Source organism: Rhinatrema bivittatum, chromosome 10 (genome assembly GCF_901001135.1).
Source record: "Rhinatrema bivittatum chromosome 10, aRhiBiv1.1, whole genome shotgun sequence".
NCBI lineage: Eukaryota > Metazoa > Chordata > Amphibia > Gymnophiona > Rhinatrematidae > Rhinatrema > Rhinatrema bivittatum.
Genome location: NC_042624.1, coordinates 58238884 through 58263692, shown reverse-complemented (window position 1 = coordinate 58263692; position 24809 = coordinate 58238884). Strand labels below are relative to the sequence as shown.

At 39.7% G+C, this 24809-nt stretch overlaps 1 protein-coding gene across 3 annotated transcripts in view; it reads right to left on the bottom strand.

The window, feature by feature from the left end:
* The window catches only part of DENND1B (DENN domain containing 1B), a 505088-nt gene that overhangs the window by 90583 nt on the left and 389696 nt on the right, over window positions 1–24809 (bottom strand). For all 3 annotated transcript variants that reach the window (XM_029617745.1, XM_029617746.1, XM_029617747.1), the window contains 2 exons: window positions 18954–19055; window positions 7107–7197 (listed from right to left, as the gene is read on the bottom strand). In XM_029617745.1, the coding sequence (XP_029473605.1) occupies window positions 7107–7197; window positions 18954–19055 (193 nt within the window). The remainder of the gene's footprint in view (window positions 1–7106; window positions 7198–18953; window positions 19056–24809) is intronic.

Below are 24809 nucleotides of genomic sequence, written 5' to 3'. Positions count from 1 at the left end.
GCCGTTTCATTCCCTTTATAATTTTGATCACTCTTCTCTGTATCTTCTCCAACTATATATTTTTGAGATGTGGTGACCAGAATTGAACACAGTATTTAAAGTGTGGTCTCACCATGGAGCAATTTTAATGGAGACATTAATGTATTCTCTGTTTTATTCACCATTCCCTTCCTAACAATTCCTATCATTCTGTTTGCTTTTTTGATCACCGCAGCACACTGAGCAGATGATTTCAATGTATTGTCCACCATGATGCCTAGATCTTTTTCCTGGGTGATAACTCCCAATATAGAGCATGGGTTACTTTTCCCTATATGCACCACCTTGCACTTGTTCACATTAAATTTCATCTGCCATTTGGATGCCCAATTTTCCAGTTTTGCAAGGTCCTCCTGCAATTTATCACAATCAGCTTGTGATTTAACTATTATGAGTAATTTTGTGTCATCTGCAAATTTGATCACCTCACTCATCGTTCCCCTTTCCAGATCACTGTAAGTATATTAAAAAGCATGGTCCAAGTACAGATACCTGAGATACTCCACTATTTACCTTTCTCCACTGGAAAAAACTATTTAAATCCTACTCTCTGTTTCCTGTCTTTTAACCAGTTTGCAATCCTCAAAGGTACATTACCTTCTATCCCATGACTTTTTAATTTTCCTAAAAGTCTCTCATAGGGGACTCTGTCAAATGCCTTCTGAAAATACAAATACACTACATCTATCAGCTCACATCCACATGTTTATTAATTCCTTAAAAATAATGGAGCAAATTTGTGATGAAAGACTTCCCTTGGGTAAATCTATGCTGGCTATGTCCTATTAAAGCAAGTTTATCTATATGTTCTGTGATTTTGTTCTTTAGAATAGTTCCCACAATTTTTCCCAGTATTAGTTTCCTGGATCACCACTGGAGCCCTTTTCAAATATTAGTGTTACATTGGTCACCCTCCAGTTTTCAGGTACAATGGACGATTTTAATGATAGGTTACAAATTACTAGTAACAGATCTGAAATTTCATTTTTAAATTCTTTCAGAACCCTGAGGTGTATACCATCTGGTCCAGGCAATTTGCTACTCTTCACTTTGTCAATCTGGCCTACTACATCTTTCAGGTTTACCGTGATTTCGTTCAGTTCACTAGAATCATCACCCTTGAAAACAGACTCTGTAACGGGTGTCTGCCCAACATCCTCATTAGTAAAGACCAAAGCAAAGAATTAATTTATTCTTTCTGCAATTATCTTATCTTCCCTAAGTGCCCCTTTAACCCCTCGATCATCTAACAGTCCAATCGACTCCCTCACAGGTTTCCTGCTTTGAATATATTTTTAAAAGTTTTTACTATGAGGTTTTGCCTGTATGACTAACTTCTTTGCAAATTCTTTCTTAGCCTGTCTTATCAATGTTTTATATTTAACTTGCCAATGCTTATGCATTTTCCTATTTTCCAAGATGGAGCCTTCTTTCAAATTTTGAAGGAAATTCTTTTGGCTAAAATAGTCCCTTTCACCATTATGGCAATTGTTTGGCATTCCTTCCTCCTTTCTTAATGCATGGAAATCATCTGGACTGCACTTCTAAGATGGTATTTTAAAAAAATGTCCAAGCCTGTTGTACACTCTTAACCTTTGAAACTGCACCTTTCAGGTTTTTTTCTAACTATTTTCCTCATTTTATCAAAGTCTCCCTTTTGAAAGTTTAGTGCTAGAGCTATAGATTTACTTATTGCCCCCATCCAGTCATTAATTCAAATTTGACCATGTTATGATCACTATTGCCAAATGGCCCCACTACCATTACCTCTCTGACCAAATCCTGCGTTCCACTAGAATTAGATCTAAATTAGCTCACTCTCTTGTCAGTTCCTAAACCAATTGTTCCACGAAGCAGTCATTCATTCCATCCAGGAACTTTACTCTTTCTAGCATATCCTGATGTTACATTTACCCAGCCAATTTTAGGGTAACTGAAATCTCCCATTATTACTGCCAAATTGGTTGGCTTCCCTAATTTCTCTTTGGCCAGGTGCAGAAAGGTTATCAGTGCCTACGCTGCTGTTGGGCTGCTTGATGTTGCTGGATGCTGTATAGCTGGCACATGGGCCAGTCCTCCTCCTTGCTAGGGTACATGGTTGAAGCTTTTGCCACTGGCCATGGCCCGCTGACTGACAGAGGACATGCACTGATGCAGCCACTCAGTCCTGTGGATCTGTGCTTGTTGGTGAAATTCCAGCATTAAATGTTCTAACTCTTGTTGCTCGCCCTGGGGACATGGAAAGAACCATGCCATGTGACCCTGCGAAAGGTCATGGGAGAGTTGGATGTTGCCTTCTGTTTCTGAATCTGCATGCTCCATGTTTATGCTGTTTGGTTGCCTTTTCATGATGTCGGGGCACTAAGAATAAACTTGTAGAAAGAAAATGAGAAGCTATTGTTAGGGATTGCTCATAACCACCGCTATAAAACTTGCTCCCTGTGGGCAAAAGCGGGAGGCAGGGGAGCCTCAGAAGAAGACTGCATAGCTCTCGCAACTATAAAACATTTGGTGCCACCGAAACATGAGCATCGAACAGTAATACAGGAGCTCTATAAAGACTCTCACTTAGGCATCGTAATACTGCTATGGGCACAAATTCTTTATTGGGAGAGGGCTGTGAATGGGACAGTGATGGGATTTGCCACAATGTTTGCCAAAATTGTCCCACAGTACTACTTCTACATGTTAATGCACACGGACATTGCAAGGTTTTAATTTCTTAAATCCAAACCCTGTCAAAGGGATATTATCACGATCACAAGGGGCCCAGCCAAATATGAATCATGGTTTCCTTGAGTCACAGTCCACTACTTTGACAGCTAGGCTACTTCCCCATGTGTAGCTTGAGTGCTTTCATCTTTTTTTTTTTGAAAACCAGATGATCTCAAAATGGCCACCAGGGAGAGGATCATAAGGATCAGACACCCCTAAATCCCAGTGCTTCCAATTATGAGACACTTTGTCAACCCCAAGATGGCTGCCTAGCACAAACTGCATTCCTTCCAAATCTGAAAAACCTTGTCGATCCTCAACATGACCACCTCCTATAGTCTGCATATGTCCTATGTTTGCTGGGCAGAAGTAAGGGAGAAGCTAGGAGAGATTCATGCAGGATATGCCTGAGATCACTAGCATCTAGAAGACATATCATTGCAACACAGTAAGGGCAAAAGATGGGGCTGGAAAGAGAAAAGCCCGCTGAATATATATCTATCGAAATATATTTTATTATTTTTTTTTTTGTAAGGCCCACACATCATTAGGTAGGATGGTGGTGAATGTAATGATGGCACATGGAATGTCCAGGTCTGCTGCCACCACCCCTCTGGGAGCCTTCTTTGGGCCACAATATTGCAAAATCCCTTTTTTCTGCTGGCTACCATGCTGGAGACTTTCATCCTGCCACAATGCCATAAGCTTCCTTTCACTTCCAACCACTATGCTGGGCAGCCTCCTCCTGTCAAGACAACGGATGCTCTTTGTTAATGCATCGGCCACCCGCTCCCTTCCCATAAGACCTGAACCTTTTGAAGAATGACAGAATTTTCATTTTTTATATATATATATATATATATATATATATATATATATATATATATATATATATATATATATATATATATATACACACACACACACACACACACACACACACACACACTCATTACTCGTGTCTGAGACACTGCTGGGATGCCCTCTATGACTTATTGACCCCAACGCTGCACACAGTTGTAGCCCAGCCCCAGCCATGTCGCAATAGGACTCTTCTTCTGCTTGGACATCTCTCTAGTGCTGGGAACAAGAAAAAGGCGAGACCGTGCCTCTGGAGATAGAACGCCACGGATGCCATCTGCTGTCACCTTGGAGCCAAGCTGTAACTTACCACCATCAGGGGGGTAAGTATGCCAGGATACAAAGCTGATGGTCCATGCTGCAGAGGGCTCTGCAAGCCAGGGGTGCATCCTAATATAGACAGTGAGCGTCACGTAGAGCCAGCACCCCCGTCCCTTCCCCCAATGAAATGAGCCCTTACACACCATCCTTCCTCTCCACCCATTATTTCTCTCTTCCCCTCCAGCACTCTGACCCACCTCCTAATACACACTACCAAAAAGGCCATTGGTGTTGGGTGTGGTGTCGTGCAGTAGAAGAAGTTATGCAGAGTCTTCTTAAGATAATTATTTGAAGTATTTACTCTCTGAAATATTTTGTTGACACTAGTGGTAAATGATAATGTACTGTATGTGCATTAAGCAGACATAGTCTAGAGCTCATTGTGGGCATAAGACTACAGATCAAGTCTCTTGCACATTGATTAATACTACAAGTGTTTGAATAAGGTATACATAATTTTCCTTCACCATTTTTGTTCTGTGATTTTCATCTTCAAGGTGAAGATTTTTGCACAACTGTAATCTGTAGTTGATTTAAATTATACTGCCGGTTTTCTCATCCTGCAAGCCAGCCTATTGCCATTAAGTTCTAGTACTTTTCCCCAGCATACACAGTTCTTCTAAAGTACACATATAAGTACAGAATTAAAGGTGAATTTTAAAATCTTGACGCATGCATAAAACCGAGGAATTTCTCACACAATCCAAACCTGGATTAATCAAAACAAGCTTGCACTGAACCTAAGCAAAATAGAAATTATGAGATTGTCCACATTCACAGCACCAAATGTGCCAATGTATTATGATCTCAGAGTCTGTCCGCAATCTCAGGTTTTTTATTGACCTAGCAATGAATAATCATATCAAAGCCCTGGTACAAACGTCTTATCATAAACTTAGATTACTATGGCACCTCAAACCATTTCTTGATCTTAATTTTCGAACTGTTCTGCAAGTCTTGCTTTTCTCTGGTATCAACTATTGCAATTCTCTTTTCATAGGTCTTCCCATATGTCACCCGTCCTCTCCAAATCATTCAGAATTCTGCAGCACACCTTCAAACTGGCACCCTAATCTGTAACATTACCCCCATCCTGCAATCCCTCCACTGGCTCCCAATAACTTATCAGGTCCAATATAAATTGATCACCATCATTCATTCGCTCATCAATAATTTACATTCCCCCTAGACCATTGCAATTATGAAAATTTACACTACTTCCAGACCACTGCGTTCCTCCAATCAGAATTTGTTAGATATTCCCTCGCCAAAATCTTCTTACCTAGATGAAACTAGGGAATGGGCCTGTCCTTAGCTGGCCTGACCCTTTGGAACTCCATCCCTAAAGAAATTAGAAACCTGAAACAGCCTAAGTTCTTTAAGAAGGCCCTGAAGACCCATCCATGTTAACATAGCCAATTCTGCCTCCATCTTGATGTCACCATGTTATTTTGTTTTTATTGTTACTTATGATTAATGTTGTTTTATTATTACTTGTTTAATGTGAATAATTATGGATGTTTTGATGTACTCTGCCCCGAATGAAGGAAGAGCGGGTAAGAAATGTTTTTAAATAAATAAAAATAAGAAAATTAATTAGGGGATGCACGAATATGTTGGGCTCTCGCATGCCTAGCAGACCTTAAAAGCCGCCTGGATATGCGTGTAAATACCAAAGTGCGCACATCTCAAAAGTTTTCAAAAAGGGCCGGGATGTTGGTGTAGTATGGGCGAGGCATGGGTGTTTTTGGGGCATGAAGCTGAGATGTGCACGTAAATACTTACGCGATCCGGCATGCGCCAAAGTCCTCTGCCACAACTTTACTTCTACTATGGACACCGTGTAAGTTATAAAATAAAGATAAATAGAGAGTTTGGTGGGGTTTTAAGGGTCGGGGATAACTGGAGAGGTTTGGAGACCTCTCTCTTAATTGGGTGAACTGGGGATGAACTGGTAAAACTGGAAATGGCGTTGGTGCGTGCCCCTTTTAAAATGTGATTTACGCGGTAGAAACAACATTCGCGCACACTTGCGCATGCCCACTTACAATTTGGCACAAATAGCATGTGGCCAGGCTATTTTATAACATGCATGCAAACACGTGCGTAAGTTATAAAACAGCCATGTCCCTGGGCATCAGCCAATAAATGTGTCACCCAATACCTAAATACACAGGGTGTGCAGATTACAAATAGGTGATGGAGTTTTTTCGGCATTTGTTATAACTTGCTTGTGGCAATTTATCACAATATTTCAAAAACTCATGAGAACGTTAAGGGTTACTAAAGAACCAGGACAGCAGACAAAAACATGCAGTAGAGTAGCTAACAGAATAAATGTAAATATGACATTTTAGGGAATAGAATTTAGAGAAGTCAATATTACATTAAAATGTTTTTCCTTTTGACTGGGAAGAACACAACTGACAACAATATTTTCTAAACAATTTAACCAGTTTAAAAAAAAAGAAATCTTTAAGAATTAAAATAACTCGTCTTATTTCTGACTAATCAAGTGATTCCAATAAAGAGATCATTTGCCTCTCTTCATTATATGCTATAATGATATAGATCTGAGTATGTAAATAATAAAAAAGCATGGCAGACTAATTAGTAAAATCAACTATACTGCTTTCTTTTTTTTTTTCCCTTGGCCAGGCTCAATTTCCTCCAATTTCCCAGATGACAACAGGTGGATCCAAACCCAACCATCACTATGATAGTCGTTAGGACAGGGCTTCCCAGAGCTGTCCTGGTGACCTTACAGCCAATTGGTTCAGGACATCCACAATGAATATGCATGAGAAAAACATTTACATATACTGGAGACCCAGTATATGCAAATTTTTCTCATGCATCTTCTTTGTGGGATTCCTGAAAATCTGATTGGCGATGGAGTCACCAGGACAACTTTGGGAAGCCCTGCCTTAGGAGGTGGCCATAGACCGTGGTTCTTTTTTGCACCTAGTACACATGCACTCTGAATCTTCCTGAAGGTAAAACTGGCTCCAATTATACTGTTACAGATAAAGCATAAGCAAACTTCATTCATTTAGCAAATCCTTTAGTACGTACCAGTACTAGATCAGAGTCAGCCTAATGATATTCTAAGGTATAAAGCAATGAATTCCAAGCAGCCAGTGACAAAGTATAGAGAAATAATTCTTTACCTCCACAGAAGTCACCTGCCGTGATCTCCTCTTCAAATACATCAGTGAACCCCCTTCCTGCATTTAGCTTCATCAGGCGACCTTCAATGAACTGAAATACAAGACAAAGATCTTTGAAAATGTAGTTTGCTTAGCACTTAATTTGATGATTTTAAATTAAAACGTGTACATCAATTAAGCAACACATATACAAAAGGCTACAGCATGCCATAATATGTAGTTCAAGCAATATACACAGGAAAGCTGTGCTGCTGTCGGTGTTAGAAGATATGAAGCAATAGGCAGAAATAATTGGTGTGCATGTGAGCCAGCCTTCAAAAACCGAAAACAATCATTGAACATCTGAAAATGAGCAGTAAAGTCAGCTGTTAGAGTTGTGGAACCTTGTACTGGAGTGAGGTTGATGCCACCTGCTGGGAAGGCCCAGTAGGTCCACATTGCCAGCTGGTGGAAGATGATGCAGAGACTTAGCTGGAGCTTCGCTTATACCAGCTCCTTTCCCCGCAGATTGAGCCTTTGTGTTCCGGGGGTTGGCAGGTGAGTGTCTCTGGTGAAGACTAAGTGAGGTTCTGTATTTAGGCTGTGGTCAAAGTAGGCAGCAAGTAGGATAGTCAAGTAACGGGCTATGGTCAAGGCAGACTGCAGACAAGGATGGCTATGATCGGTACCAGGAGACAGTCCAAGAGAAGCAAGGCAAGGTTGAAGACACAGAAGACTGGTTGAGGCTGAAGACGACAACAAGGCAAGGCCGAAGACATGGAAGCCAGGATGAGGCTGAAGACAAGGGGCAAGGCAAGGCTGAAGACACAGAAGGTAGGTTGAGGCTGAAGGTGAGAGCAAGGCTAGGAGGAAGACACAGAAGGCTGGACAAAGGCAAGGAAAGACTGAAGACTCAGTCAGAAGCAGCAACACTCACTACCAGGAGGTAGCTAACCCACTGCTGAAGTGCCTTGGTGTTGCATAGCCAGGGTTTAAATACCCGGCCATGTGATGTCATCAGGAAGCACTGGAGAGCTGATTTCCTGATGCAGGGACCCTAAGTATCAGCGTGCGCACCTAGGGAGCAACAGGGAGAGGATTGCAGCGCATCAGGAGGCTGCAGGAGTGGCAATGTCTGGCCACACAATGGCATCCTGCCACGCTTCAGCGTTGGGATGAGTGAGCCGGCAAATGTAACAGTAGCCAAGCAGAGTTTCTACACTACTGGCAGGCTTTCCTGTGGTAACCAAGATTTATTTGATACTATTTGGGGATTTTTTCTGTGACTTGTGATAATAACCTATGCCTTGACAGAAAGCCTTCCAATCAGTAGTCTTCATGGAATAATGGAACTGATCACTAAAGACAGCTGTAGCAACAACGCAACCAGTGTTATTTCTGATTTACACAAATAGAATCAACATTATTGTTTAGTGCTGAAAGTGCAAAGAGTGCTGTACAAAGTGAGTTGACCCTCTGTAGCAGGTAACTGCTATATTTTAGCCAACTAAGTTTAGGATCATTTTCACCTGTACAATTATACTAAACATGGGCAATTAAGCACAGACAGCTATTTTGGGTGCTCAGCAGCTTTTTGAAAATGTGCCTCTGAGTAAATAAATTAGATGTCTAGATTGTGCTTGTGTGATACTGTATGCAAGCAACAGGATTTGTGAGTACTCTTCTCTACACTTTATACAATGCAAATCTCAGATCATCCATAAAAGATAAGTTACCAGCAATAACATCATCAGCATCACTAGTTAGAAAGAGACAACTGCTAAACAATGATTTTAAAGCATAAAGGTACTATCTGTTGTAGAAGCAAGATGTATTTAGCACAGCACAATGACGTAAAGTAGAATTAACTCCTATGTTTGTTTAATTTTCATCAAATCTGCATGACGCATACCCCCTTCAAGTTAAGCAAGCCAGTCAATTTTTGCACTCCCTTTATTTCTCTCCAATTTAAATGTCTCCCAGGACATTTCCCATATTTATATAATTTGTAGCATGGAATGTCAATTCTTACTGCCTATGCTGCAAGGGATGAGGAGTGGGGTCTAGAGATGTTTCCTTGGCTACCAAGGAAAAGAAGCAAAGCTCTAACAAAAACCAAAAAAAAACTGAAATTTAAAGAAAAGAAATACAGAAAATATCTTCTTGAGGGCTCTGGAAAAATTAAGGATCAGTAAACTCTGTACTCTTTACACTCAGTGTAACTGTGTTACTTCTTCACTAATCTGGTGAAAAGAGCACAGCTCTCAAAAGCTAGTCACAGATGTATTGAGTTAGTGCAAGAAAAATCTATCATCTACAGATTGTTTGTTGACTTATTTCTACATATTCAAGTGGACTAACATGGCCACCAGTACTTTCTTCTTGAGAAGACATTTTTTTTACATAGCTGTGTGAAATACTACTTGTCCTCCCACATACTGTAACACACACTGTACAGAAAGAAAATAGTACATTTAATAGCCCATTCAGATGAGGTATACTATTAAATTAGCATTCTTTTAAAGATTTAATTTGCCTCATAGAATTAAGTCTTTCTGTTTTTAACAACATGTTTAGTTGTACAAAGTTTACAAAAAGTAATCTGTTCCTTTTACCAGGGAGAAGCTTGGCTTGAATTTTAAGCTGAGAAACATTTGAAAACTGTTTACAGATTGTGCACTTCTAGTATAAGCTGCCTTCTTTTCAATGTGCCTAAAACATGACATGGAAGCCAGTGGAAATTAATTATTCAAGCAAGTGTCACGCATTATCACTGACTATGCAAACAGCCCTGCCAAGGGCAATCTGATGCTTGTCAATGCACAGACTGATGAAATGCAACAAACTTGGTTCTTTAAGAAGTTAAAAAAAAGAAAAAAAGGAACCTCCAACAGCAAGAGTAACGCAGCACATGCTGCAAGAGATAATTCCCTGCTCCTTCTGGGTCAATCTCCTTTTCCCCCCTTCCAAGTAGGCTTTTTTCCAAATGGACTTGGTTCATGGTCAGACTATTATGGCATCGCTGGATTATTTCACAGTGAGTAAAAGAGATAACAGCATCTCTAGCTACCACAATGCAGAAAACAGCCTTTGAACTGAAGGACATTATCTCTTTTGGGAACATCATGAATTTATACCATGCCATAAACCACCAGATGATTAATTGCCATCTTCATCATTTGGAAAAAATCGTATCAGGAGCTAATTGAGAGCCTGAGTTGGAGTTTTCAGAATGAGGATTAGTATGGGGTAGACCATCAGAACACAAATACTGCTAATTAGGATTGTCCAAAAAAATAGCAATGCAGAGTAGACTTTTATTACAAGTTATTTTAATGGAGAAGTAACTGCATAATCTGACTGAATTTTCAGTATGCAACGAGGTTAAAACTATTCTAACATTTCCTTTGCTAATAAATGACTTATTATATTGACTTAAAATCACATCACAAATTTATATTGTTAACAAATATGCCAAATACCTTTTCAAATTATGGCCCAATGACAAACATAATCATAATTAATGAACAGAGGACATTAAGGTATGCATTACCACAGGGCACGATCTAACAGTTACATTAAAGGAACAGAGGTCAAAGGAGTCTTGCATTCGTGAGTGCCAGCACTGAGTTTGCCACTGTGTGGATCTCTATCATTGCTTCATCACCCTGTGCTTCACTTATGCAATTGTAAATTATGCAAATAATTACACTGCCTTTTCCACCTCTCCTTTTCAAGGTCAGTATAAAACTTTTTTTTTTTTTTAAACTAACATGCCTGGGAAGTCTCAGTCACAAAAGATGGAACAAAAATGAAAGGGGAACCTCAAATACAAATATAAAATGAACTAAAAACAAATACAAAATGCAAACAAACCATAAAGCAGATTAACACTAAATTAATACAGAAAATGTAACGAATTAAAATAAGCCCAAACAATGCAAAAGAATGCATGCAAAATTAGTATTGCAAAACAATAAAAATAAATAAAAACCTATCATATTAAACCACCACCAAAACACATCACAACCTAATGGCAGAATATAGTGAAAACTGGAGATTCATAGATAAGCTAGTTTTGCCTAGCACTACAGAACTTCAAAGGCATACAAGGTGTGTTGAACTTACTATTTTCAATTGCTTGGTGAATTATTAATTTAAAATAATTTATCAAAGATGTTTTCTTTTTGCAGGTAAAGTTAATATGTGTCTTTAAATGTCTGGAGAGCATTTAACGATATATCTACTGTATGAATCCCTGCTTTTCATGATATTCTATCACTGTGTAAAGTTTTATTTATTTTTATTTTTTTGTGGGGGAGGGAGAGGAGGGGGAGATGCTCCTTTGGGCTTATAGTTAAAAAAGAACCAGGGTTGTTTCTGTTGCTATAAGCCTTTATTTCTGATTTTCTTTCCTTTTGTTATATCTCTTCTTAACTCAGCTATCATGGCTATCGCAATGACAGTCCCTACTAAGAACTATGCACCAGGGTTCCTTCTGAAACCCTTCAATAATAGGCCTGTGGTAATTGGGAGTGGTCATGGCTTGGGAAACAGCCAGGATGACAGATGTGGGTAGACCCTGGCTGTTTCCACACACAAACCTTATTTGCAATAAAGAAAAGTACAGATGAAAGGCTGCTTACCTTTACAGACCTTACCTATTCAAAGTCCTCAATGTACAACGGCTTCCTGCCTTCTCCCTGGGATCCCTCTAACCCTTCTGGTTATGGGTTAGGGGAACCTATCTTCACCCATAATTCCTTGCAGGGCTGATTCTTAAGGGGAACCAGATCAGATAGCTGTGACTGGTCCTTTAAGGTATTCGGAAGGAGTTTTCTATACACTCCTTCACAGGGCCCTACAACTGGATACCACTGCTCCATGATTTGGACTCCCTATGCAGAGGGGCTCTGAATACCACTTGTGCAGCACCCCAGCTGGCTTGGAAAGCAGAAAACCTGACTAGAATTCAAACCCAAGTCCTATGCACGATAATACACAGTAGGTCAGCCTCTGTCATTAGGTCTTGATATTTCCTTGGGGATTACATCAACATTCTGCAACAGCTGTGATTCTTATCTATGACATATATATATATGTAGAAAGAAAAGATACCAGACAAGCCTACTCCAAAAGTAGAAAGTGCACTGTTGGGGGACAGTCCTTTCCTTAATCGTCTCGGGACCTGGAGGCTTCGGAAGATCTGAGCCATGGGCATTCGGCAGAATGCCTGTGCCCGACCTGAAGGACCCAGGAAAATCGTGGCATGAAGTTGAGTTAGAGGGAACGTTCTGTTCCATATCTTCCCGGGATCTGGAGGCTTCGGAAGATCTGAGCCACGGGCATTCGGCAGGATGCCTGTGCTCGACCTGAAGGACCCGGGACGTTTAAATCACGGCGTGCAGCAGAGTTAGAGGGTACGTTCCTTTCCTTGATCTTCTCGGGACCTGGAGGCTTTGGAAGATCTGAGCCGCAGGCATTTGGCAGGACACCTGTGTCCGACCTGAAGGATCTGGGACCTTTAAACTGTGGCATGCAGCGGTGTGCTGGCGCCAGCATACCCTTATGCCATTTTCTTCCACTAATACTATGGGGAAAAAAAGGACAGAAAAAACATCGGCGATTGTATCTACTCCTACTACAATCTGCGGACCAATGGACTTTCAGGTTCATAAAGCTAATTCACCACTGCAAGATTTAAAAATGGAATTAGCTGGGATTTCTTTATCCCCCGAAACGCATTCCCCTCCACCCAAACCCCATGCTTCTTCAAGTATGTTGTTGGAGGATTCTAGTATTTCTTTGAACTTTTCTTGTTGCCATCAGAGATTTGGATATTCAGAATGTTCAGGGGGACTTAGTGGACAGGCTAATCCCGATACTCCACAGACTGACAACCCTGGAGATTTGGCTACATTAGTTGCTGAACCTGTAACGTCTTTGACCACACCTGGCCAACCTATTTCCGACCCTGTTCAGATTAATTTGCTGAAGACGAGGTCTGAGTTAAGATCTCAGGAGGAGCCAGCAAAAATATCTCTTAGAGATATATGGAGGGTGATCTACAGAATTGATAATTCCTTATGTCTTTATACTGAAAAAGCATCCTCGAAGTTTTTAGACTTGGAAAAAGATCTTCTAAATTAGAACTGGAAGTAAAATCACAGGCTGTAGTAATAACTAATTTACATTCAACCTCAGTTGCAGGCATTAAGAATAACGTAACCATCCATCAGAAATATGAGATGCTGGAGAACAGATTATGTTAAAAAATTTACGTTTATTGAATTTTCCTATAACTCGCCTCCTTTTGGGGGTTGAGCTATTTAAGAAATATATAAACAAGGTTCTTCAATTCATAGTTGATAAGATTTTTTTGTTATCTAACTTATTTGCCTGTTAAAAAGAGGGAGGTAACCACAGAAGAAGGGTCTTTTGATGTTCTAACACCATTAGCAAGCCCTAATGTTTCATCATTTCTTGAATCAGATGTTATAAATACAAGAGCAACTTTTATAGTTATCTTTGTATTACATTCAGATAAAGATATATTTTTTCAACAGTATTTGAAGAGAGAGCCATTTCTGTGGTCAAAAGATTCAGATTTTTCAAGATGTCTCTAGGGAGACCCAGTTAAGAAGGAAGCAATTTTTGCAATTGAAAACTCAGGTCTTAGCCTTAGGGGCATCATTTTACCTAAAGTTCTCCTGAAAGTGTGTTATTTGCTTTCAAGGCAATAAGTTTATCTTTTTTGATCCCATACATTTGGAAATGTTTCTAACTGATAAGACTAAAATTAAGTTGAAGATGAGGTATGGGTTTGTCCTGGAAGGATCTTTATTATTTCTTTTATACTTTACTTTGTCCCCCCAGATGTGGGCTTGTACATGAATATCTCTTTTTTTTATTATTTACTTACTTAGGGGCAGATTTTCAAAGGCTATGCGCATAACCCGAGAAAATCTGCCCCTGCGTGCGCCGAGCCTATTTTGCATAGGCTTGGCGGCGCGCGCAAGTCCCGGGGCTCTGAAAAAGGGGTGTTCTGGGGGCAGGACCGAGGCCTCCAGAACAGCCGCCATGCCGGGGGATGGTGCGCCGGCAGCCGGCTGCCGCGCGCACGCATAACTTCAACAATAAAGGTAGGGGGGGTTTAGATAGGGCAGGGGGGCGGGTTAGATAGGGAAAGGGAAGCGAAGGTGGGGGGGGGCGGAATGAAACTTGCGCGGCTCAGCGCACGCAAGATGCACAATTGTGCACCCCCTTGTGTGCGCTGACCCTGGATTTTATAACATGCGTGCGGCAGCACGCACATGTTATAAAATTGGGCGTAGTTTTGTTCGCGTCGGGTTGCACAAACAAATCTACACCCTTGTGCAGGTTTGAAGATCTGCCCCTTAATGAGAAGTATGTTGATGAAGATGTTTTTCTTGTTTTGTATCATTTTATGTTAATGTTATAAAACTTCATAAATTAATTTAAAAAAAAAAAAAAAAAGTGCGCTGTTGTATATTATACTGTATAAAACCTGAATGGAAACCTACACTCATATATTGTTTAAAATGTAAAAAAAACTTTATTATAACAAATAAATCATCCAAAAATGTTTATAAACTTAGAAAAATTACTTGCAAAATATTTATTTAATGGTAACTATTAATCAGTAATTTGCATTGTAATTGATATCGTATTTAAGTACATACAATTAAAAAATGTATCCTGTAACCACTGCTAGAACCTTACAACATGTGCATAATCATGTCATGGATAGTCAAGCATATACTGTATTAATACATCGATACATAAACAAATGAAAACAGCGCAAATCTTTGAATACAACATAAACATTGTGATTTTAGCTTAGAATGTGAACACACAATATGTGACCGTTGACCAAGAATAGGAATGCTGATATTGTAAACCATTGTGATCTTCATTTGGAAAGATGGTATATAAAATGCATAAAATGCATAACAATAGCACACAAGTGCTATTGTTCCATGTAAGGGCCTCACCCAAAAGTTCTTAGTTGTATGTAAACCGATACGATGTGCAAACGGCTATCGGTATAGAAGAAATTCGAAATAAATAAATAAATAAATAAAATGCCTAAATAAATAAAATAAATAAAACTGTGAAAAACCCCAACAAAGATCCCGGTTTCGCAGACAGGCTACTTCAGAGGGAATTTGAACGATGCCAAGGACCGTACATTCTACAAATTAAATAATAATGTAAAAACATACTGTGAACAAAACACAAAAAGCTCTTTCAGTTAAAAACATTTCAATCTGTTAATCAAAACTTACATTATATAAAAAGCATATTTGTATGTGTCTGATTTTGAAAGCTGCCGTGGTTGTTTAATCAACAATGAAGGCACTTCGAACTGAGCCGAGGCTTCTAAATCACAAAACAGCAGTAATACAACAAAATCAGGTTTCCTGCAGGTGTCCTGCATAGAGGACCATGGTTGATACCCAAACTGCACTGAGCATGGGGAGGTCATATTTTTTTTTTTTCACCAGCTTCATTAACCTTAGTGGCTGAGGGAATCATTGCAAAACTAAAGACATAGAGGGGGCCTAGGAGTTGGCTTAAGCATTGGTCTTGAAAGAAGTAAAGTTGATGATGGCAAGGCCTGAAATGGACTACTAACAGAGGTGGTAGAGGCCATCACTGTAACAAATTTTAGGCATGCTAGGAACACATATGGAGAACACTTTAGGAAGAGGATTGAAAAGTCAGGTAAAAAACATATTGGGGGGGGGGGGGGGGGATGTTGGACTGCATATGGGAATTTATGTGTCTTCCCAAAATGGATGAAGCTCAACTAGGAAAACTGGATGGATCATTTTGGTCTTTATCTGCCATCATGTACTATGTTACTATATATAAACATCTATCTGGAGACTTGCATGCATGCAAGCAATAAGAACCTTCCCGCCATCAATCCATCCCTATATCCCATGCTTACAGTGTATGTATGTGTATGTATCAGGGCCTTAGGATTCTACTTAGTGCTTGTATAGTTAGACAGAAAAAATACACCAAAATAACTTACTCTAAATCTTAATACAGCAACAAGGAGGGAATATAATTTGTCAATCAAATGCTAGTCAGGGTGGTTAATGTATGGAAGTGGTCTTGAAAGACATGTATAGTTAACTACAGCATGTGTACAATCAAATTGGTTTATAAAACTAAGAACAGCACAATGGTCAGTTAGGTGACTTATTACACTTCATTCATGTGCTATATTAAACTCATGGATAGATCCATTTGGCAAATTAAATATTGGCAGTAAAGGCAGGTAGTGTAGATATCTGGTAAGCATATTTGTCTTTGAGATAACTAGATTCTGTGCAGTTTTTGATACTTTTAATTGGTTTGGACGGTTGTCAAATAAACCAAGCATGATGACAAATTTCCTTATGTCTATAATGGCCTATGAAGCCATGGGCATTAGAGTGTCGTTGCTAGTATTAATTGCATTATTGTTTGCATACATTAGGCCTATTCTATGATGAGCAATGTTATCATTTTCTCTTATATATTTTGTTTTGTTGGTTGTAACTTTCTATCAGGGTCATTCATCAAATCTCATTAGGCGTTATCGCGGGCATTAGGGCCCTAACACCTGCGAGAAAATACGCATCGTGAGATGTGTATTAAAATTTTTAAAATGTAGTCAAAAGGGAGGAGTTTGGGCAGAGTTTATGAAAATGAGGGGTGTTTAATGTTGTGTGCAATAGCATAACACATGTTTTTGCATGTTTTAACACCAGAAATAACTACACCTATTTTTCCTGGTGTTATACCCGAAATAGGTTTGGCGATAAATATTGCAAATCCCGTATTGGGCAGGAGAGGGAGAGTGGAGTGGAATGATGAGTAGAAAAAGAGAGCGCTTCTGGGGTGGTACACATATTAGTCAACTATTTATACCACTGTAGAAATGTCAACTAGTAAGTCAAGGTGAGGTTTTGGGGGTGGTCTAGGGTTTGGGGGGCAGTTTTACATGCACAGTCAGAGGTGCGACCAACACAGTACACATCAGTGAAGATTTGATGTGATTTAGAGTGAAGAAAGGTACACAAAGATGAGATTTTTTACAGTGTACTCTTGCCCTAGCTTGACAGCAGCTCACTGTGAGAGTAGCACTATACTTTTCCTACTCTTGTCAAGCTGCATATTTGTAGACGAATGCAAAATATTCTATTTATTTAGTGAGTTTATACTAAAGTAATAACTAATGTCACAGAAAGGGATTTGGACACATGGAATGGTCTCCCAGTGGAAATGGTGGAGGCAAAAACAGTAACAAAGCCTGGGAGAGGCACAGAGGATTTCTAGTGGTGAAGTTGTAAGGGAGAAAGTCAGAGATCAACTGGAGCCGCTGGCATTTCATCAGGAATGAACCTAGGTTGACTTAGATGGTCCTTATAGTTCTTATCTTGTCATCATGCTCCAGATTTTTATGATTCTTCAGGGGGTAGAGGAGGAGGACAAGTATATGATGGAGAAACCCCAGTCCCCCTAACCCTCACCTCCATAAAATAACCGAAGAGAACAGTGGCTGCTACTGAGCTACTGGGGGCACACCCTGCTCTCTCTCTCTTTTTCATCATTAAAATCATTAGGCCAAATCATGCACCTTAATTTGAGGGTGGAAATATGTCTTGTATAGTCTGAAAATTATTTAAAGCTATATTTTAGATTTAAATGTATTTTTTTTTTTTGCACACCGCAAATACATCTTACTTCAAACATATTTTTTTGGTCTTATTCAAAATACTAATCAGTGTTATTACACTGAAAATAAGACTTTTTGTACACTTCAAGACACAGTGAACTGTATACCATCTACAACTCATACAGTTTTTGAGGGTTTTCTTGCTGGCCTCAACAATTCCTATAAAAGATTCCATAATCTATTACTGGACAGCCATCAAAGGTACTTGAAGCTCAAAATACAACCACTTTCAGCTTTTTCTCTGACTTCAGAAGCAAATAATAACTGAATTCCAAGACTCTGACATCAGATCTAACAGAAGCATTAGTAAGGTCATTCATAGAGAAAAGCCCGTCTCAGAACTAGGAACAGCTAGTGCATTGATCCTCTGTATTAAAATGCCATTCTCAAGGCTGAAGAAAAGCAGAAGTACTAAGAAGAATACAGCCTCAAACTGCAGCACGCACAAGATCTGTTCTAGCCTGAAAAAAATAAAAAAAATCAGAAATATTTATTGGAAATAAGGATCCCTTTTTCAGATTCAAAGATATTCACCTTAGGTAGTGAAATTAAAGCACTTTGTGGGGCTGAAGAAGAAAGCTAGAATTACTTTAAAATTTTAAAAACAGACTTTGCCAGTGCTAAGGGCAGAAACAAACAATCTAGTAAAAATACTGTATCAGAAAGTCAGATGTCTAAAAGACATTAATCACCCATCTAAGAGAAAAGGTATAAAAATGACTGAGGCTATTATATTGTGTACTACTAGCAACAGAAAATCAGCATGAAAAACCAACAGATTTCGGCCTAGGACCTGAAGTTCTCCCATGCACAGAGGATTCAGTCAATGTAGAATGTGCCTACAACAGAACATAACATCTGCTCTCTTTTTCAGAAAGCTGGCGGCAAACAGAAGACCAAGCTAGTCTGCAACGCCTTTATTTACAGTAATGAATATACATTCATGTCAGTTCAGGAAGTGTTCACACCAACCACTATCACTGTAGGCCAGACCACTTCTCATATTGCATGTTGTGTCATAGCAGTTATACATGAACATTATACATTACAATTTATATCACTGTAAGGATCTAACACGAATACAATTAACAGCTGAATATGATCTGTCTTACTTGTTTAAAAAGCTGAAGATTCACTGCAGTTTCCAGGAAGTGTTTGATCGTGCTAGATCGATGCTTTACAAAACTATCTTCACAGAAGGTGATGAGTTCTCCCTAAACATGAATTAGAAATAACATATTAAACATAGTAGATACAGTCAGAAACACACCAACCAAACACATCCATTTATTTCTGTTCACACTGCTAAGGATATAGCCCAGCTGCCAGCGGGGCAGTGTGACTGCCTGTAAAATCTCTCTCCTTTTTTGTCATCTTCTTCCTTTGTACTCTATCATCTTGGGCAGATGAGCATACAAAATCCCCAGCTTAATTCACATCCAGCACCTCTCCCTTCCCATGTCTAACCTCAAAGCTGTGCAATACCAATACCAGGGTGGCTGCTCTCAGAACATCCAATCTCCCATAAGTTTAGAAAGCTACAGAGATCCTTTTCGATTTTAAACTAAAGTCTTGTTTGTTAGGTAATACAGAAAAAACGCACATTTGCTCTACAAAAGAGCTACAAATTATTAGTCACACAATTGGGAAACAGGGACTATGGTGCTGTTCATGAAATAGACTGAGTTGTGCACAGTGCCCTGCAGATAACCATATTAATATCAGTGGCATCATACACATATATTAGACACAGAACTAAACTAAAATTCTGATATAGCAACCCAAACAATTAATGTAGACTGTCCATCACTACAGAGAAAACAATGATATATTTTGAATGATTATCACCCAGTGAACATTATTTACAATAAATAATTACAGCTGGATTTAATTAAATTAGAACTATGACCAGTCCATCAAGCTAGGCCGAGAGAACATTGTCGAAATCTTATCTTTGTGTGACTTTCCTCACTCCAAATGACGTCAAATCTTGAACAAGATGTACTGTGCTGCTCGTATGTCTCACTCTGCATGTAAAACTGGCCCCTAAACCCTAAATCATCAACAACACCTCATGCTATTATCTGGCCCTCCTATAGAGATATAAATAATTGACTACTGTAAAGGCCTGATACAGAGTCTCTCTCTTTCTCTCACTCTCTGTTGTTGAATAGTGCTGCAAAGAGATCTATTTGTGGAGCTCTCCAAAGTTGAAACTTGTTATACATTGATCCAATAACCATTCGTGTGGTTGTGGTTGGCAACTTGTGTCTAGTTTTGGTTTCCAGGAAGCCAGACTGATTCCTGTCTCTTGACAAAGGTTGAAAGAGGCTGTTCCTCTTTATTTGCTAACGTGGTACACCATTTCTGTACTTGGTTGTTTGAATTAAGCCCACTTTCCCTTTTAACCATGGATTGAACACTTTAAAAGCATTGAAGATTGTTCTGAACTGTAATTGGTTTATGTAGAACTATCTTTCCTGTGGAGATCAAGTTCCCCAGAAAGAAGGTTGCTCACATAGGCTTCTCCTTCCTGACTGGCGTCATCTGTAATTATCATAAGTTGAAATTGAAGCTGGTGAAAAAATTGTCCTCTCTACAGATCTGAAGGCTTCATCCACCAGATTAGAGAATAGATGAGGGTGTTGGAGATATGTATCTTGTATAATATTTTTCTATTTTCACTTAACATCCCTCTCTTTCAGTCTAGTAAGACTGCCCAAAGTGGCTTACAGTTAAAAAAAATTCCAAAATACATAAATAATAAACAGTATAAAGGCATATAAATACAAAAGCAGAACTAACCATCCAACCAGCTTCCCTGCCACCAAAGGATTGGGTAGGACAAGTCTCCCTCTTCCATTCTAAGAACCTGACAAGCTGGAACCCACTATAAATAAGCAAGATCCATCCAGCCCAACCCCACAGAAAAACAAGTCCTTTCATAAAACACTCTCCCTTCCCATCACTCCCTAAGGAGCGACCTTCTTTGGATTTTCTCTTTGGAGGGGCATTTTAGGATAATACTAGTGATTTCTTCTACCTAGTGGTGATAAGCAGTTGTAGATGCTGATTTAACTGGAACTTTAAGTGCCATTTAGCTTGACTCATGTGGAGCCACGTAAATAATTTAAAATGAAATGTTGCTGCATTAAGAAGGGGGCCAAAACTTTCCTTTATTTGGAAAGAAGTAGGAATATTTTGGTTAGAGCGTGTATCATTTGCTGAGAGAGAAATACCTCTCTCTGCACGGTCCAGGCAAGCTCCTATGAAATCTATTACATGTGTGGGTTCTACATTGGACTTTGGGGAAATTGCTGATGAATCCTATGGATTAAAAGATGCTCATTGTACAGAGAATAGAGGTATGCACTTCATGAAGAGATTGTTGGACATTAGCCTACTGTTCAAGTAGGGAAAAACAGACAATTTTCTTGCTTAAATCAGCAGCGACTGTGGTAAGGCATTTTGTGAAGAACCTGGGTGCTGATGAAAGTTTGAAAAGGAGAACACAATACTGTTATTGGCTATGGTGAAGTGTCCTGTGAGCCTCGTGGATCCAAATATGCATGTATACATCTTTCAGGTCCAGAGTGGTCAGCTAGTTACCGATTTCTAAATGAGGGACGATAGTTCCCAGAGAGTTCATCCTAAACTTTTTTCTCTTTAGCTGTTTGTGAGATCTCTGAGGTTCAAGATAGGATAGAGGACCCCCCCCCCCCAATTTCTTTGGAATGAGGAAGCACTTGGAATAGTATCTTGTGTTTCTTTGTGGTATTGGGCCTGGCTCAGTCACATTTGCTGCAAGGAGTTGGAACTCTTTGGCATTCATGGAGTGATTCTTTGGGGGATTGTTGTAGAGGCAAGGTTTTGAAATTTAAACAATTTATCAAAGACCATAATGAGCTGAAATGTTGAAGCCTTCCCCCTACTGAAGGCTGTTCAAATCTAATCTGAGAGTTGTGTTGGTTTAGTAATCAAATGCTGGGATTAGATTTTGTTGTGTTTGCAGGAACGGATTGGGTTATGCTCTCTCCTTAGCATGAGGTCTGTGTAGTGGTGGTGTTGCTGTTATTATAGGCAAGGTTTCTTCTTCATGAATAGTACTGCTTCTTGTAATGTTGAGACTGACCTTTTCTACTGGTAGATGTTGAAATAGAAAAAAAATATATACTATAGATTTTCCACAATATAAAAAAGAATGCTCAGGATAGGAGAATATCACACTATGATACTAGATACTGCATCCCACCCATTAGACCCCATCCCCGTCAAAACCCTAAAACTCATCAGAGAGATCATTGTCAAACCAATAACCTACATCATCAACTTATCCCTCGAACAAGGAATCTTCCCAGAAAAACTCAAAAATGCCATCATCAAACCAATCATCAAAAAACCTCAACTCGACAAATCAGACCCAGCAAACTACAGACCAGTCTCTAACCTCCCATTCCTAGCAAAAATCATAGAAAAAACAGTCAACAACCAACTTACAGACCACCTTGAAACCCATAATGTTCTTCAGCCAGCACAGCACGGTTTCAGAAAATTCCTCAGCACTGAAACCCTCCTCCTCTCCCTTACTGATACCATCCTCAGAGGCCGTGACAAAGGCAAATCGTTCCTCCTGATACTCCTTGACATATCAGCCGCCTTTGACACCATCAATCACAGAACACTCCTCGCCAGACTTAAAGAAATTGGTCTTCAAGACACCACAATCAAATGGTTCAAATCCTACCTCTCAAACAGATCCTACATCGTCAAGACAAACTCATCCGAATCCTCTCAAGTGCCCCTCACACATGGGGTCCCACAGGGTTCTTCCCTTTCCTCAACCCTCTTTAACATTTACCTCCTCCCACTATGCAAATACCTTTCAGATGCAAACCTCACCTACTTCGTCTATGCAGACGACATACAAATACTTCTCCCCATAAACAAGTCCATCCAACTCACCATGGAAAAATGGAACAACCTCAGCTCAAATCTGTCCCAATTACTATCCCAACTATCACTATGCCTCAACCAAGCCAAAACAGAAATCCTTCACATCCACGATGACCGTCCCTCTTATCCCCTCAAGTGCACCCCCTCCAACCACCCAGGAACCTCAATCAACACGGGAGTGCCACAGATCTCACAAATCTCACTCACTCCATCCACAAGAAACCTAGGAGTAACAATTGACAGCCAACTCAACTTTCAACGACACATCTCCAATACAATTAAGGATGGATTCTTCAAACTCCAAACCCTGAAAAAACTTAAACCCCTTCTCCAAGCGCACGACTTCCGAACAGTCCTTCAATCAATTATCCTCTCAAAACTCGACTACTGCAACTCCCTTCTCATCGGCCTACCAGAAATCCACATCAGACCCCTCCAAGTTCTACAAAATGCCGCCGCCAGAATCATCACCAACAACAAAAAATCCTCCCACATCACACCTACCCTCAAAGAACTCCACTGGCTACCCATCACACAAAGAATCCATTACAAAACACTCACCCTCATGCACAAAAAAATACACAACAACAAAATGAACTGGCTAAACAACGCAATACATCCACACCCCACACAAAGAACCCTCAGATCCACCAACACTGGCCTCCTAGCCATCCCCAATCTCAAATCTGCACACCTCAACGCAACCCGCAAACGAGCCATAACAATAGCGGGACCCACCCTATGGAACACCCTCCCCACCTGTCTCAGAAATGAACCATCACTGCAAACCTTCAAAAAACACCTAAAGACATGGCTGTTTTTAAAAGCCTTCCCACCCGACCCTTAACCTGCCCGAACGCAACACACCTCATCCCATACTCAGTCTTCTCACCCCCCTGAATCCCTCACTCCACTACTTCCTCCCACCGCACCTTCCCCCCTCCCTTCCCTCATCCCCCCCACCTCTATTCCTAAATTACCTTACCAACAAGTCCCTAATCCTAAATTTATTTTATCAACAACACAATCATGTACATATGTTATTTCCTATAACCTTTTGTTATATCCTATAACCTTTTGTTCCATGTACCACTGTTATAATATGTTATAATTGGTTTTTTTTTTTTTTGGTTACCATGTTATAATGTAAAATAGGGCGGACTACGCCCTATTCTCTTGGTTATCTGGAAACCGATGTGATATCTCAATTGAATGTCGGTATATAAAAGAAATAAATAATAATAATAATAGAGATCAAGTATCAGCAATGTTTACTTGTAAACATTTACTGGACCAACAAAATTGAAGGGATAGGGGAAGATTTACTTGATTGAATGTCCTTCGTGTTATTTATTTTTTCACAGTAAATACATTTTCAAAATTGTAAAACTTAACAAGTAAAAAATGCTCTCAAATACATCAAAGTGTCACCTCTTCAATTCTGTTCATCCTGCATAACTGGTTGATCTTTCCATAAATTAACATCTAATCCCTGACTTCTGCCACCATCACAAGTCTATATTAGGCTGCAATCTCTTTTTCCTGCAGTGAGCAGTATTCTAAGGGCCTTTAGTGTTACACTCACCTGATCACAATATTAATTTATTCTAACCTCACCAATGTATACCTATCCACATACTCTCCTAGAGAGGCAGCATATATGCCAAGAGGAAAGAAAATCCCATAAGCAGTCAAATATATTCAATAGTGCAGCTGCACCAGACTATTTTAAAGTTAGACGGCTAACTACGGCTAGTTAACTTTTAGACAGTTCTTTGGCCCGACCAGACTTAGCTGCTTAAGTCATTTGGCTACCTCTGAATATTGGAGTTAGCTAGTTAACTTATCTGGCTAACAATTCCTTCCAGTTATCTCCCCAGAACACACTTAACTTTTCTGGCTAAATTCTAGTCTCCTTACTAATTAAGGGGGTCATTTCCAAAAGCGATCGCACGCGAAAAGTCCCATTTTGCATGCAATCGCTAAATGGGGGCGAAGTTGGCCCCAGAAGAGGA